Source organism: Geotrypetes seraphini, chromosome 4 (assembly GCF_902459505.1).
Source record: "Geotrypetes seraphini chromosome 4, aGeoSer1.1, whole genome shotgun sequence".
In the NCBI taxonomy this organism is placed as follows: domain Eukaryota; kingdom Metazoa; phylum Chordata; class Amphibia; order Gymnophiona; family Dermophiidae; genus Geotrypetes; species Geotrypetes seraphini.
Window position 1 is genome coordinate 291,960,265 of NC_047087.1, and position 13,433 is coordinate 291,973,697.

The 13,433-nt window shown below is 44.4% G+C and overlaps 1 protein-coding gene across 4 annotated transcripts in view; it reads right to left on the reverse strand.

The window, feature by feature from the left end:
* Window positions 1–3,234: 3,234 nt before the first annotated feature.
* The window catches only part of LZTS2 (leucine zipper tumor suppressor 2), a 300,826-nt gene continuing 290,627 nt past the window's right edge, over window positions 3,235–13,433 (reverse strand). For all 4 annotated transcript variants that reach the window (XM_033941530.1, XM_033941531.1, XM_033941532.1 and 1 more), the window contains 2 exons: window positions 7,751–8,020; window positions 3,235–4,365 (listed from right to left, as the gene is read on the reverse strand). In XM_033941530.1, coding sequence (XP_033797421.1) covers window positions 3,661–4,365; window positions 7,751–8,020 — 975 coding nt within the window. In that variant the 3' untranslated portion in view covers window positions 3,235–3,660. The remainder of the gene's footprint in view (window positions 4,366–7,750; window positions 8,021–13,433) is intronic.

Here is a 13,433-nt window from a genome sequence, read left to right on the forward strand (position 1 = left end):
GAAAAGCCACATTAAAGCTTTCTAGTATTATAGGGAGAAAATTTAGCTAAGGATAAAAAGGTCTAAACAGGACTCAATGAAGCACATTTTATGAACCCCCCCCCCCAAACACACACACCCCGTCAATAACACACAGGAAAATTGTGTCCCGACAATTCCGCTCCATCAAATGCACGCACCGACAAGTGCGCGCATGAAGGGAGCGGGATTTTCAGGGCACAATTGTAAGTGTAGTGGGGGGTCTGTTGTGGCAATCTTCAAAGTGAGAGCACGTCGACATCCCCCTGAAGGAGAGCACGAATGTAGTGTGTGTGTGTGGGGGGGGGGTTCCCCGCCACACTCTCCCTTGGAGCAGAAACGGGAAGGCTTCGGGAGGAGAGTTATAAGTATAGTGGGGAGTGGGAGTAAGTGTAGTGGGGAGGGTTCCCCCCTATCCCCTCAACGAGATCGCGAGTTTGTTAGGGTTCCCCCCAAAACCCCCCTCAAAGCGCAAATGGGAAGGTATCGGGAGCGATGCAAATTTGTCCTGTACGCAAATGTCGGGGTGGAATTGTCAGCGCGCCAATGTCCTGCATGCATTTGATGGGTCAAACTCCCTCCCCCCCACACACACACATTTAGATCCCCTGATGTACTGAAACCTATGTGGATAAGAGACTAAACACAAATAGTGTTACAGAGAGACACAATTGCCCCCAGGGTGAGCTTGTAAGCCAGCCTGGCTTCCTTTGGAACTTAGGTAAAAAAAATAGCTATGGATTAAGAATGAAAGGCAAAGAGCCAGACAAAAGCAGGTTCGAATTACAAATAAGCCAAATTTATTCAAAACTGGACATCTTCAGGATTTTATATCTCTTGCCGAGTTGTGTGGGGTGAGCTAGGACAGAGAGAATTTCAGGCCCAACACACCATACTTGACCAACAGGAAGCTGCTGTCTTAGCTTGCTTTCCAAGTTTAAGGTAGGTCCGTTCACGGTGGCGCTTCGTTCCCATGGGGCTACTGGAATTTTTTCCTTCACCATACTTCACTGATCCAAGTGTTGTTTGTTTTTAACATTTTGCTTCTATTGTTTTAATTCTGTTTTATGATGGATGTTCACTGCTTTGATATTGCTGAAGGGCTGATATAACAAGTATTTAGTTAAACCAACATCCATCCCCTTGTGGAAATAATCCCTTTTATGTATTATAATATGTTGCTTAAAATATGGATTATTTTAATGTGGGTAACTAATATTTAATGCCTTCATCTGTTACACCACTGTGCAGAAGCCCTCTCAAATCAGCATTACCACCTCATATGCAATACCAACAGAAGGATTTCTAATAATGTAGTTATACTGGGGGGGGGGGGAGAAAAAACTAAGCCTCGAAATACAATTGAACACACATTATTCTTATATATGTGTAATTATATATCTTTTTATGTTTTCCTTTAGTTCATTATTGTCCCCTGAGGAAGGCAACTTTTGTCGTCGAAACTTGGATCCTAGTGAGGACTTTATCTGATACTTTTTAGATGTTTTCATTAAAGGACACGTGACCATCAGTTGATTTTGACATCTCCATTGCCTCTTTTCGTAATAATGTAATTAGACATACACTAATGTTATCAGAATACTTTGGGAGCCTCTTTTCAACAGCACAGTTTCCTTGTGGCATTTCCAATCCTTTACCGCATACAATGGGTGCAACTGAAGGGTAGCAGACGAATTAAAGGCTGGCATTAGTGCCTGCTCAGCAAGGCTTTATTTCTCTCCCCCAGGCAAAAGCCTCCTTCCTCATAATGGTGAATGTTTCTTTCTAAGCAACTTTGCAGACAAGTTTGCCCTGTGGATAGCCCTCAACAAGTCTGAGGCAGACAAACAAAACTGGAATCAAAAGAAAATACCCATGTGTGTGTTGGTGGGTGTGGGGGGGAAGGGGAGACAGTTAACTTCAAAAACCAAGGTAAAAGATGTGAATGGCTGTATCCCTTCTCTTAGCAGGAGTCCCTAGCAGAGTTAAACCCCCCCCTCCCCCTGACAAAGGTCCCCGGGTGAGAAAAATGGTATTAAAAACAGCATCCAACACACCCCTCCCCCCCAAAAAAAAAACAAAACCCAACAAAAAACCTGGTATTTGTCTGCTCTATCCTAACTAAGCTTAATCTAGATCTGGAATCAGGGTTATTAATCCCTCTCCCTTCCCCTACAAGCATAACAGCACTTAAAAGCTGTTGTCACAGCCTTCTCAAGCCCTATTGCACCCACTCCCCCTCGAACAGGAAGTGTGTGTCAGAAGGGGCAGGAGAGCCAAGCCTTGCACATGGGCCTATTGTCAAGCCTAGGGTTACCATATGGCTCCAGAAAAAGGAGGACGGATTGAGACATCCGGGTTTTACTTCTGCAGAAAGCAATGGAAGTAAAACACGGATGCCTCAATCCATCCTCCTTTCTCTGGAGCTCTATGGTAACCCTAGTTAAGACTCCATGCCGTTATTTCTTGCTCGGTGGGAGTGGAGTGGAGATGGGAGTGGTGGTAGGAGGAGGAAGGGAAAGGGAGTTGCTACATATGGTGGAGAGGATGTAGGGAAATGTTTGACTATAGGGAGGGGTATGGCTGAAGGTTTACCTAGGGCACAGGATACCCTTTTGTCTGACCCTGCTGGAGCATCTGTTTAAAACAGTGCTGCCCAAGCTTTTTTCACTCATGACCTCAATTTAATGTTCCTAGGAACATCTATTTTACCACAGACGATGCCAACTTCTAGCATTGGCCAACAATGCCATCATAGGACCCACTTCCCACTGAGCCCATGTAGACTAAATTATAGTAGGCCCATCCGTTTGCACAGTCTGATGACACCACTCTCCCGGGTTTTTATTTACTTATAGTTTTTGGTTGTTGTGACCCAATTTTGAGTTCTGAAACACGTAGTTTGGCTACCACTAGCTTGAACACTCTCTCACTGCACTCCTGCCACACCAGATCTCCTACATAACTGTCCTCAGGACCTACAGGCCCAAACCGTGGGAGACCCTAGCAGGAAAAGGTGATGGGGGGGAAAAAAAATCCATAGAGGGTGGGCAGAAGAGGAATAAAATCAGTGCTTCATTAAATGCAGGCTACTCAATATGTTTTCTGGCTCAAGTTCCCATTGCTACAAATACGTAGAAGAAAAAAAAAACAAACAACGCTCCCCAAGGTTGGGGCAGTGGAATGTGCCCTGTAAAGCAACACACACAAAAATGCTCAACATCCGGACATTTTTACAGATCAGCTTATGTCAAAACATCATATCTGAACATGTTCCAAACAGTTACCACACTATTCAAAGAACTGATGGGAACACAAGGCTGAAATCACCTACCAATACAACGATTTCCAGCCTTCCGTCGGAGGAGGAAAGTCTGGCTTCCCTTTCTCTCCCGCTAGAACAGCCTCCCCAAGACAAACATTAGTCCTTCAACAGGCTCTCTGGTATGACTCCCAAAGAGCTAGGTGACTAAAACCAGAAGCACACACAACATTGTATGTACAGTATCTCCCTCTATGTACTATAATTATAATTGTACATGTGTTTGTGTGCGCGCTTTCATTTTTACGGCAAGCTCCATTATTAGAATTATATGTCCAAAAATAAAAGCGGAGGTAGTGCCGGCGCTGCTGCGGTGGCCTTCAGATCTCCGTCGCCGCGATCTCCTCAAACTGTATTTCTGCTCCGTGTAAGTCTAGCTCGTCCAGTTCCCTGGCCTCCAGCTCCAGCGTCAGTTGCCTTACGTCCCTTTCTAATTCCCGGTTCCGCCGGTACATCTGAATGTAATTGTGCTGTAGCTGCTTCTGGTAACGGATGACTTTCTCCTTTTCCTCGTGCCACGTACGGCGCTCATCTTCGAAGTTCTCCAGCTGCTCCTCGCTCCGTCGCCGCTCGAACAGCAGCTCGCCCCGCAGCCGCTCCCCCTGCTGCCTCAAGCCCTGCAGCGTGTCCGCACTCTGGCGCTGCACCTTGGCCTCGTCGCTCTCGTAAAGCAAAAAGGGATCATCCTGCTCGTGATAATGGCCCAGTCCGTGCCGGGAGCTGGACGCTGCCACCTCTCTGAGGCTGGTCACTTCCTGGTTGAGTTTGCTGGCTTTCTCCCTCAGGAGCTCGGCCTCGTTCTTCTTGCGCTGAAGCTCATTCTCGCACACCTCCAGCTCTAGGGTTTTTGTGTGGGCGGTGTCCTGCAGCTCCTGTAGATGCTCCTCGCTGGCCTGGAGCGCTGAGCGAGCCTCCCGGAGCTGGGCCCGAAGCAGCAGCATCTCATTTCCCTTCTGCGCCAGCTCAGCCTGAGTGTCCTTCAGCTGCTGCTTTAAGAGAGAGATCTCCCCAGATTTCTGGCAGACCTGAGAACAAAAAAGTGGCAAAAACAAATTAAAAACAAAACAAAATTAAAGTTAATTGAAGCCCCGGAACCTAACATAGAAGGGAATTACAAGCATGAAAAATTAATGGTCAAACAATGAAAGTAATGAATGTAAATAATTTTGCACAATGACTTGAACTGACCTTTTTTTTGTACAGAAAAAAAGACCCAAATCAAAAACCTCAACCAAAAATATCCAATCTTTGCCAGCTTACCTGGGAAACCACCTCTTATGTTTTATTCTTTCCAATCCAGTGGAAGTTAAAAAGAGCTATATATTAAGGGGTTGAGAATGTTTGGGGCAAAATGACTGAAAATTTAACAGAACAAGCTCAAATTTGTCCTGTTTGTCTGTTTTAATTAGACTGTAATCTCTACTGAGCAAGGATTGTCTCTTACACGTTTAATGTACAGCAAGCACTCTACAGCGGTGTTTCTCAACTCGGTCCTGGAGCACCCCCTTGCCTGTCAGGTTTTCAGAATATCCACATTGAATTTGCATAAACTCGATTTCCATACACTGCCTCCCATTATATGCAAATGCCTTTCATGCATATTCATTGTGGATATCTTGAAAACCTGACAGGCAAGGGGGTGCTCCAGGACCGAGTTGAGAAACACTGCTCTAGAGAATGACATGAGGACTAATTTGTCCCCATACCTGCGGGATCTATCTCCATTCCCATCCCGTTCACACAGGTTCATCCTCTCCCTGCCAGCTCTGTCCTCATCTGCACAAGCCTCAAATCATAAATGTTCCACTTAAGCCTAAGGTCTTGACTGTCAAAGCTGCTTTTTTTCCTTAGATCTCCATGTAAATGCTTGGTATCTTATGGAAATGATAAATATATATTTGTGGATCCATCCCAGTAAGAGATGTTTCTTAAAGATAAACCTTTACTTGAGAGACTTTTAGAAACTAAAACAGTGGTTGATCATAAGTGACGTATGGAAATAATTTTTATTTGCCTGTTTCGATGGTATATGAATAATTTTTTAAAAAAATTTCTAGCCTATTAAGGCGCCTGATAGCCCCAGTGATGTGGACTAAAATAATAGGAATGTGTTTTTCTTTATATCTTTTTCTATTATGTGAAAACTGAATTTGCTTACATTTGTTTATGTATGTAACAAATGGAAATAAAGAAAAAAAAATCATAAGCGTTCAAAACTTGTGCAGATGAGGACAGAGCTAGCAGGGACAGAAATCGTGGGGGCGGGATGGGGATGGAGATAGCTCCTGTGGGGATGGGGATATATTTGTCCTCGTGTCATTCTCTATAGTGCATACGTCTAGCAGCGCTATAGAAGTAAGTACACTTCCCCCTCCCCATTCACGGTTTCTGCACTCGTGATTTCACATAATTGCGATTTTTTTCTGGGGAGGGGGAAAATTTAAAAACCCATATTTTTGACCTCCCTGCCACCTTCCTGGTCTTACCTGGTGGTCTAGAGGGCTTTCGGGGCAGGAGCGATCTTCCTACGCTCCTGAACCGTGCAGATCGCCATGAGGAAATGGCTGTAGGGAGTTCCCGTCGTAGTCTCGAGAGACTACGGGAACTCACAGCAGCCATTTCCTGATGGCGATCTGCACGGGGCAGGAGCGTAGGAAGATTGCTCCTGCCCCGAAAGCCCTCTAGACCATCAGGTAAGGCCGGGAAGGCGGCAGGGAGGTGGGGGTGGGTCAGAGCCGGATAATCGCGTTTTTTCACCATTCGCGGTCCAGCTCTGCCCGTATCCCCCGCGAATAATGAGGGAGAAGTGTAGTAATAGTAAATTTGGCAAATGGGAAAAACCAGTTCAACCTCCCCCCCCCCATAAAAACCACCCACATACACTGATTTCAAAAATAGACCAGATCGGACTGGGAGTTCCAGAGAAACAAGCCCATAAAAAAAAAGGCCCAAAACATTTCAATGAGAAAAGAAGGTCAGCTTTTATAGAACAGAAATTAAGATACAGTAAAACAATGCAATTAGGCAATTGCTCCTTTTAAACTTCTTTAACTACCATCTACAACCACTTTATTACCCACATTTACTCCGTCCCATCCCCAATTGGCCCCCCCTCTCTCTTCTCCAACTCAAAAGACACACGCAAACAACAGAGCTACCCACACGTATGCATGGAGGAGATCAGAAAGGATTGGCGACGGGACTAAATCGCGCGAGACAACGGCGCACCGACAACTGAGCACAAGGTTGACGGCGCGCTGAAGAAAAGCACTATTTTAAAGGGCTCCGACAGGGGGTGGGGGGGGGGACCCCCCACTTTACTTAACAGACATTGCGCTGGCGTTGTGGGGGGTTTGGGGGGTTGTAACCCCCCACATTATACTTAAAACTGAACTTTTTCCCTAAAAAACAGGCAAAAAGTTTGGTTTCAAGTATAATGAGGGGGGTTACAACCCCCCAAACCCCCCACAACGCCAGCGCGGTCTGTTAAGTAAAATAGGGGGGTTCCCCACCAACACCCCCCGTCGGAACCCTTTAAAATAATGCTTTTCTTCGGCGCGCCGTCAACCTTGCGCTCAGTTGTCGGCACGCCGTTGTCTTGTGCAATTTTGTCTATGAACCGAAAGGATTCCACAAGTTACTCTCTGCATGCTTAGGGTTACCAGACGTCTGGACTTCCCTGGACATGTCCTCTTTTAGAGGTGACCCGTCATTCCCGCGCCAGACAAAAACACACTGACAATCGCACGCAGGATGTATGCGCGCCGGATTAAAACAGTAACTGTTAATGCTCTGAGGGGGGGAATCCCCACTAAACATATAAGTGTTCGCACTCCCATGGGGGGGAACCCCCCCCACACTAAAAACTGCCGAATACCCCAAAAACTTAGCAAAACAGTAGTTTTCAGTGTAGTGGGGGGGGGGGTTTCCTCCCCAGACCCCCCACCAACGGGAGCGCAAACACTTCCCCCCAAACCCCCCTCACAGCGCCAAAATTTACTGTTTTAATTCGGCACGTATATGTCCTGTGCGGGATTGTCGGCACGTTTTTGTCCAGCGCGATTCTGTTATGGTACCCTTTTAGAGGACATGTCCGGGCATACGGACGGCTTTTCAAAACCCAGCACTTTGTCCGTGTTTTGAAAAGCTGGTGAGACCAGGGCCGGGGCTAGAGTGCATCTGCGCATGCGCGGATGCATTCCAGTCCCGGCCCAAAGACAAGATTTGTGTGGGGCTGGGTTTGGGGGGGAGGGAGCGAAATGGGCAGGGCCACGCATCCTCTTTTACCAGATAGAAAATCTGGTAACCCTATGTATGCTGCCCCCTCCCATTTTTTATTATTATAAAAGCAAAGAACAAATTCCCAGCCCTACTCGCTCATTCATAATCAACGTCACGATTGCTACAAACCTCCCATTTGGTCTCCTCGAGCCGAGGTCCCAGCTCGGTCTGTTCTCTCTCAAACGAAGCACATCTTTTCTCCAGCAGCTCTCGCTCCTGTAGCAGCTGGGAAAAGTCCTCCTGCAGTTTCTTCTTCTCCTGCTGAAGCTGGAAGATCTGCAGCTGCAGCACCTGCTGCAGCCGCTGAGCCTTTTGCGAGGCCTGTTTCATCTTGAAGGCATAGGTCTGCTGCAGTTCCTCCATCTCCTGCTCATATCGCTTCTGCTTCTCCTCGTAAACCTGGCACGAGCCAAAGAGAGGACAGGGATTGAATAAGCGCGTTCATCTTTACCAGCCAGCTCCAAATTTTCATGGCACGCCTGCCCCCTCCCCTACCTCCTTTACCAGTGTATCGCAGCACACTGAGGAGGAGAAGCACCGGTGCCGGCTGACTGCCTACAAGACGTACCTCTCGCGAAGAGAGGCACGTCATGTAGGCAATCAGCCTGCACCAGCGCCTCTCCTTGTCTCCAGCCGGCCCTTATCCTTGAAGGTACCCCCCTCCCACTGCCGGCGCAGGGCTTATTTGAAGGGCCTTTGCGCATGCGTGGACGTGATGTCACACATGCACGCACTTCTGGGTGTCTTGAGCTGGGGACACTAGGTTTAGTGTGTCCCGGCTCGAGAAACAATGAGAGACACTGCCCTATACAGAAGACCGTCATTTCATGTGATACATTCCTTTTATGCAGAGGTCAGAACATTGAGAATACTCTCCAATGATGTTTGAAGGTGGGCTGTAGAGACGGATGTCAGCAGTGTTGTGTCCCCCTTCCTCCCCCCATGACATCTGAAGGTGGGCTGTAGAGACCGATGTCAGTAGTGTTGTGTTCCCCTTCCCCCGACCATGACGTCTGAAGGTGGGCTGTAGAGACAGATGTCATCATTGTTGTGACTCCCTTCCTCACCATGACGTCTGAAGGTGAGCTGTAGATGTCAACAGTCTCCCCTCACCCCCCCCCCCATGGGAAAATACTTTGTGGCTCTCCTTCAGCTCATTAGAATCCAAAGTGACCCCAGCTTAAAAATTAATGAAGATCACTGCTCTACGAACCATATAAAGTTAGGGGCTGAGAAATGCACCCCAAGCCTTCCCTAGAAAGGAGGTGGAGAGCAAAAAGGTGACAGAATTCAAAAAAAGTGTGGACAAACACAGGATTTCTAATCATGACATGAAGGGTATAAATTGAAGAACTAGACCTGGAACTGGGCAAATTTACACTTTCTGTATTCTGTATATGGCTAGTCAGTTTGGGGTGGGCTGGGGAGGGCTTTGTGAATTCCAGTAATTTGGCAACTCCAGTAATTGGAAACTAAGAACCGTACTGGGTAGACTTCTACAGTCTATGGCCCAGGAATATAAGACAATTTAATCATGAATTTATAATGCATTTAACTATTGGACAGACTTTATGGACCTTTCATCGGGTCTTTATCTGCTGTCATTTACTATGTTAAGCATGAATTCTATTTCAACAAATACATATGCAATTAATGCCAGCGTCAAATAATAATAACTTTATTCTTTTATACCGCCATAACCAAAAGGTCTAGGCAGTTTACACTAAAAAGAGCTGGTCAATCAGCGAAATACAATAATACAGTAAAAAATACAAATATTTATAAAATAGAATTTCAATAATAAAACTCACTAAGTAATAAACTAATTGAACAAAGTGATCTTAATTAATTTCCGAAAACTGCAATAGGATAACCTAGCTTGCTGAATACATTTACCTAACCAAGATTGTTGCCTACCAGCTTGAAATGTCAGGGCCTATCTACGAAGGTCTTATATCTACACCCATTAATTTTTGGATAAGTAAATAAGTAAAAGTTTCTAGTGTCTCTTCATGGTCTATGCAATACAAAATGAGGAAAAAGGTAAGCTGGAGACAATCCCGATATCAGCTTAAAGCAGATACAGGAAAATTTAAATAATACTCTTGCCTACAAAGGCAGTCAATGAAGTAAACAATAATATGGACTAATATGGTTGTTCTTTTTTAAACCAAAAATCAATCGAATAGCTGTATTCTGAATTATCCTTAATATCCTTAGAATTTTTTGGGTGCTCCTAAATAGATGATGTTACACTAGTCTAAAATAGATAAAACTAATGCCTGCATCAATAGTCTGAATGATAAAGAATCAAAATATTTTTTTATGGTTCTTAATTTCCACAATGTAAAAAAGCATGCTAACTTAATGGCTGGCAAAAATGCTTGGGCCTAAATGTAAACCGCTTTGATGGTTTTGCTTTAGGCAACCAAATAAATGCAACCATTCTATAAGATAACCACAAACTTCACCTTCAAAAACATAATTTTCATTGGGTTTTCTCAAATAAAATAATGCTCATGGCAGTGATGTTTTCAAAAGGGGATGCCCCTTGATACAGCATGAGGCGAAACGTAAATTCCATGTCAAGATTCTCAAAATACTTCGAAGGTGTAATCTCTGGAATTGTACACAATATTCTAAATGAGGTCACATCAGTCTTATATAGGGCCTTCAATACCTCCTTTTTCCTACTGACCATACCACTCCCTATGCAACCTAGCATCCTTCTAGCGTTTACCGTCATCTTTTCAAACTGTTTAGCTACCTTAAGATCATCACATACTATCATACCCAAGTCCTGCTCCTCTTTTGTGCACAAACTTCTTCGCCCCCTAAACTGTACTGTTCCCTCGGGTCTCTGCAACCCAAATGCATGATCTTGAATTTCTTAGCATTAAATCTTAGCTGTCAAGTTTCAGACCATTTCTTCAAGCTTTGCTAGGTCCTTCCTCATGTTATTCTCTCCATCGAGGGAGTCTACTCTTGTAGATTTTGGTATTGTCTACAAAGAGTCTAATCTTACCTGACCGACCTTCAGCAATATTGCTTACAAAAATGTTAAAAAGAACCCCAGATCTCCAACATACGAATTAATACCTTCCATAGAATGGGAACTCCGACTGGTCAGACCCTTCTTCCAAAGTCACCACTTCATGATACTGACACAGATGCTGGTACTGTCCCAACTAGACTATTGCAACTCACTTTACGCAGGCATAAACACCACCTTCACCTGGAAACTTCAACTGATTCAAAACATGGCAGTACGGCTAATCTTCAAGCTAAAAAAATATGACTATTTCACCATACTTCAACGAACACCACTGGTTACCAATCAATGCTCGCATTAGATTCAAAATATCATGCATAGTGTACCACATCTTAAATGCAAACTCAGCTACCCCTCTCAAACCTCTTCTCCAACTCTCTATCCAATTCATTCAAAAACATCAAGAAACGCCTCCTTATCCTTCCATCCCCTAAAGGAATAAAATACAAACGCATATTCAGCACACTTATCTACTATCTGGGTGCAAAATCATGGAACAAAACCGAACCCAGCTATCTTAAATTTCGGAAAAAAACGAAGACTCTCCTCTTCGGGGCAACACACTTCACTGATAATCAGTAGCCTACTTGACTGAGATTTCAATATCTTCAACGTAAAATGTATCGCTAATTCAACTCTCCACCTCTCTATAGAAGACCTTCCTCCCTCTCACTCCTCTTCCTGTCTCTTCTCCTCTTCCTCTCTACTTCTGTCTTTATTCAAATTGTACATCACCTTGAACCTATTTAGACATAGAGCGACTCGCAAATTGTAGATTAGATTTAAAATTTTAAATGGATTAGCAGCTGAATCTGTGCCATCTTGTTTCACTTTACTTAACCCCGCCCCCTTTTACAAAACTGCGGAGGCGTTTTTTTAGCACAGGCTGGCGTGCTGAATGCTCTGCGCTGCTCCTGACACTCAGAGTTCCTATGAGCATCGGGAGCAGGGCAGAGCATTCAGCCTATGCTAAAAAACGCTTCCACAGTTTTGAAAAAGGGTGTGTGTGCGTGCGTGTACACGGAGGGGGGGGGCCTTATTTACCAGATATCGGCACTAAGGAAAATAAATCCAACTTTTGGTTCCTGCAAAGAAATTTAATCAGGAAACATGGAATAAGATGGTAACCAGTAGTGGCCAATTTTGTGGAATACCTTACCTTATTCTATAAGGTTTTTGAGTTCCCACAGAGACTTTATAACAAAGTTTACGAGGCCTATTTTAAAAAAAATGTTGACTAATGTTTGATCTACTCCAATTGCATGTTTCATTACTGATCAGATTTTATGATAATTGTTTTAAATGTGTAATTTGTGAACTGCTTTTTTTTAATTTGAAAATATATTGTAATGGTATTTCCTTTTATACTCTGTCTTTAGCTTTCCTTTGGGGGAGGGGGAAGCAGAATATAAATGCCCAAATTAAATTAAATACACACTTAGAAAGATGACGGCAGATAAGGGCTATAGCCCATCAAGTCTGCCCACTCTATTGACCCACCCCTTTAAGTCTACTGACCCCCTTAATCATACAGCCACTCTACTGACCCGCTCCTTCAAGTCTATACCCAAGTATGTACTTTTGGATGCACTTTCAGTACCCGTGATTTTTTTTTTTAAAAAAAACAAAGACTCTGCATCGGACCTTCCCCAGATCTTACCTGGTGGTCTAGCGGCGATGAGGGGCAGGATCGATCATCCTACGCTCCTGCTCCGTGCAGAGACGTCATCAAAATGGCTGCCGTGAGTTTTGACAATCGATCCTGCCCTGCGACGCCGCTAGATCACCAGGTAAGGTACGGGGAAGGTCCGGGGAAGGTCCGGGATGCAGGAGGGAGGCGGGGGTGGGTCAGAGCCGGGCCTAAAAATTATCTGCGATTTTTCAATATTTGCGCGCCAGCTCTGCCCCTAACCTCTGCGAATATTGAGGTACTGCTGTACAAGCATTGGAGAGGAGGGCCTGTGTGTGTGTATTTTTTTAATTTATGGATTTTTATTTTAAAGACTAGCAAAGACATAATGCTTGAATACAGACTGAATTAAGAAAAACAAATAAATTTCCAAAGGTGGAAACACTATCATGTAACTAACAATTATTTGATCCACAATCAAATATGGGGCCAGAAAAAGAGAAAAGAGGAAACATCAAAGTACCTAAGAATGGCAGCATCGGACATAAGTACCAGCAGCCAGTTTGTGTTAATCTGTAGAAGTCACTGATCTAATGACGACTCCGCCACCTTCTTTAGCCACTATGAAATTCGGCAATTGCTTTGGTTCAAAGAAAAGAGTTTTTTTACTACCAATAGAAATGTAACATTTAGCAGGAAATTTTAATATGAAAGTGGCACCCACAGCCAGGACTCTAGGCCAAAACTCAAAAAATCCTTCATTCTTCTCTGACACTTGTGATATCAGAAAACAAACGAACAGATGAACCAAGAAATTGCTCATTTTTGTGGTACTGTTTTACTTTCACTTTCCTGCTGAAGCATCACAGGACTGTTCCTCTGTGCTCGGCCTTTAAGGACCAATTCTGATCCCTGAAGTTTGGTAATTGTATTTTGCTTATTGGCCGACCCCTGATGCAGTCATTGTACGCCGAAACACAGCTCGTGTTGGGTCAATAAAGACAAGTCCCTGCTCATTGAGGCCCTTTGTGCTTTTTTCGCTGTTCTGTTTTACAACATACATGTGTATTCTTAGCCACATTACCCTTCTGATATTGTAGGTGTTACCTTGTATTTGAAAAACAACTTGC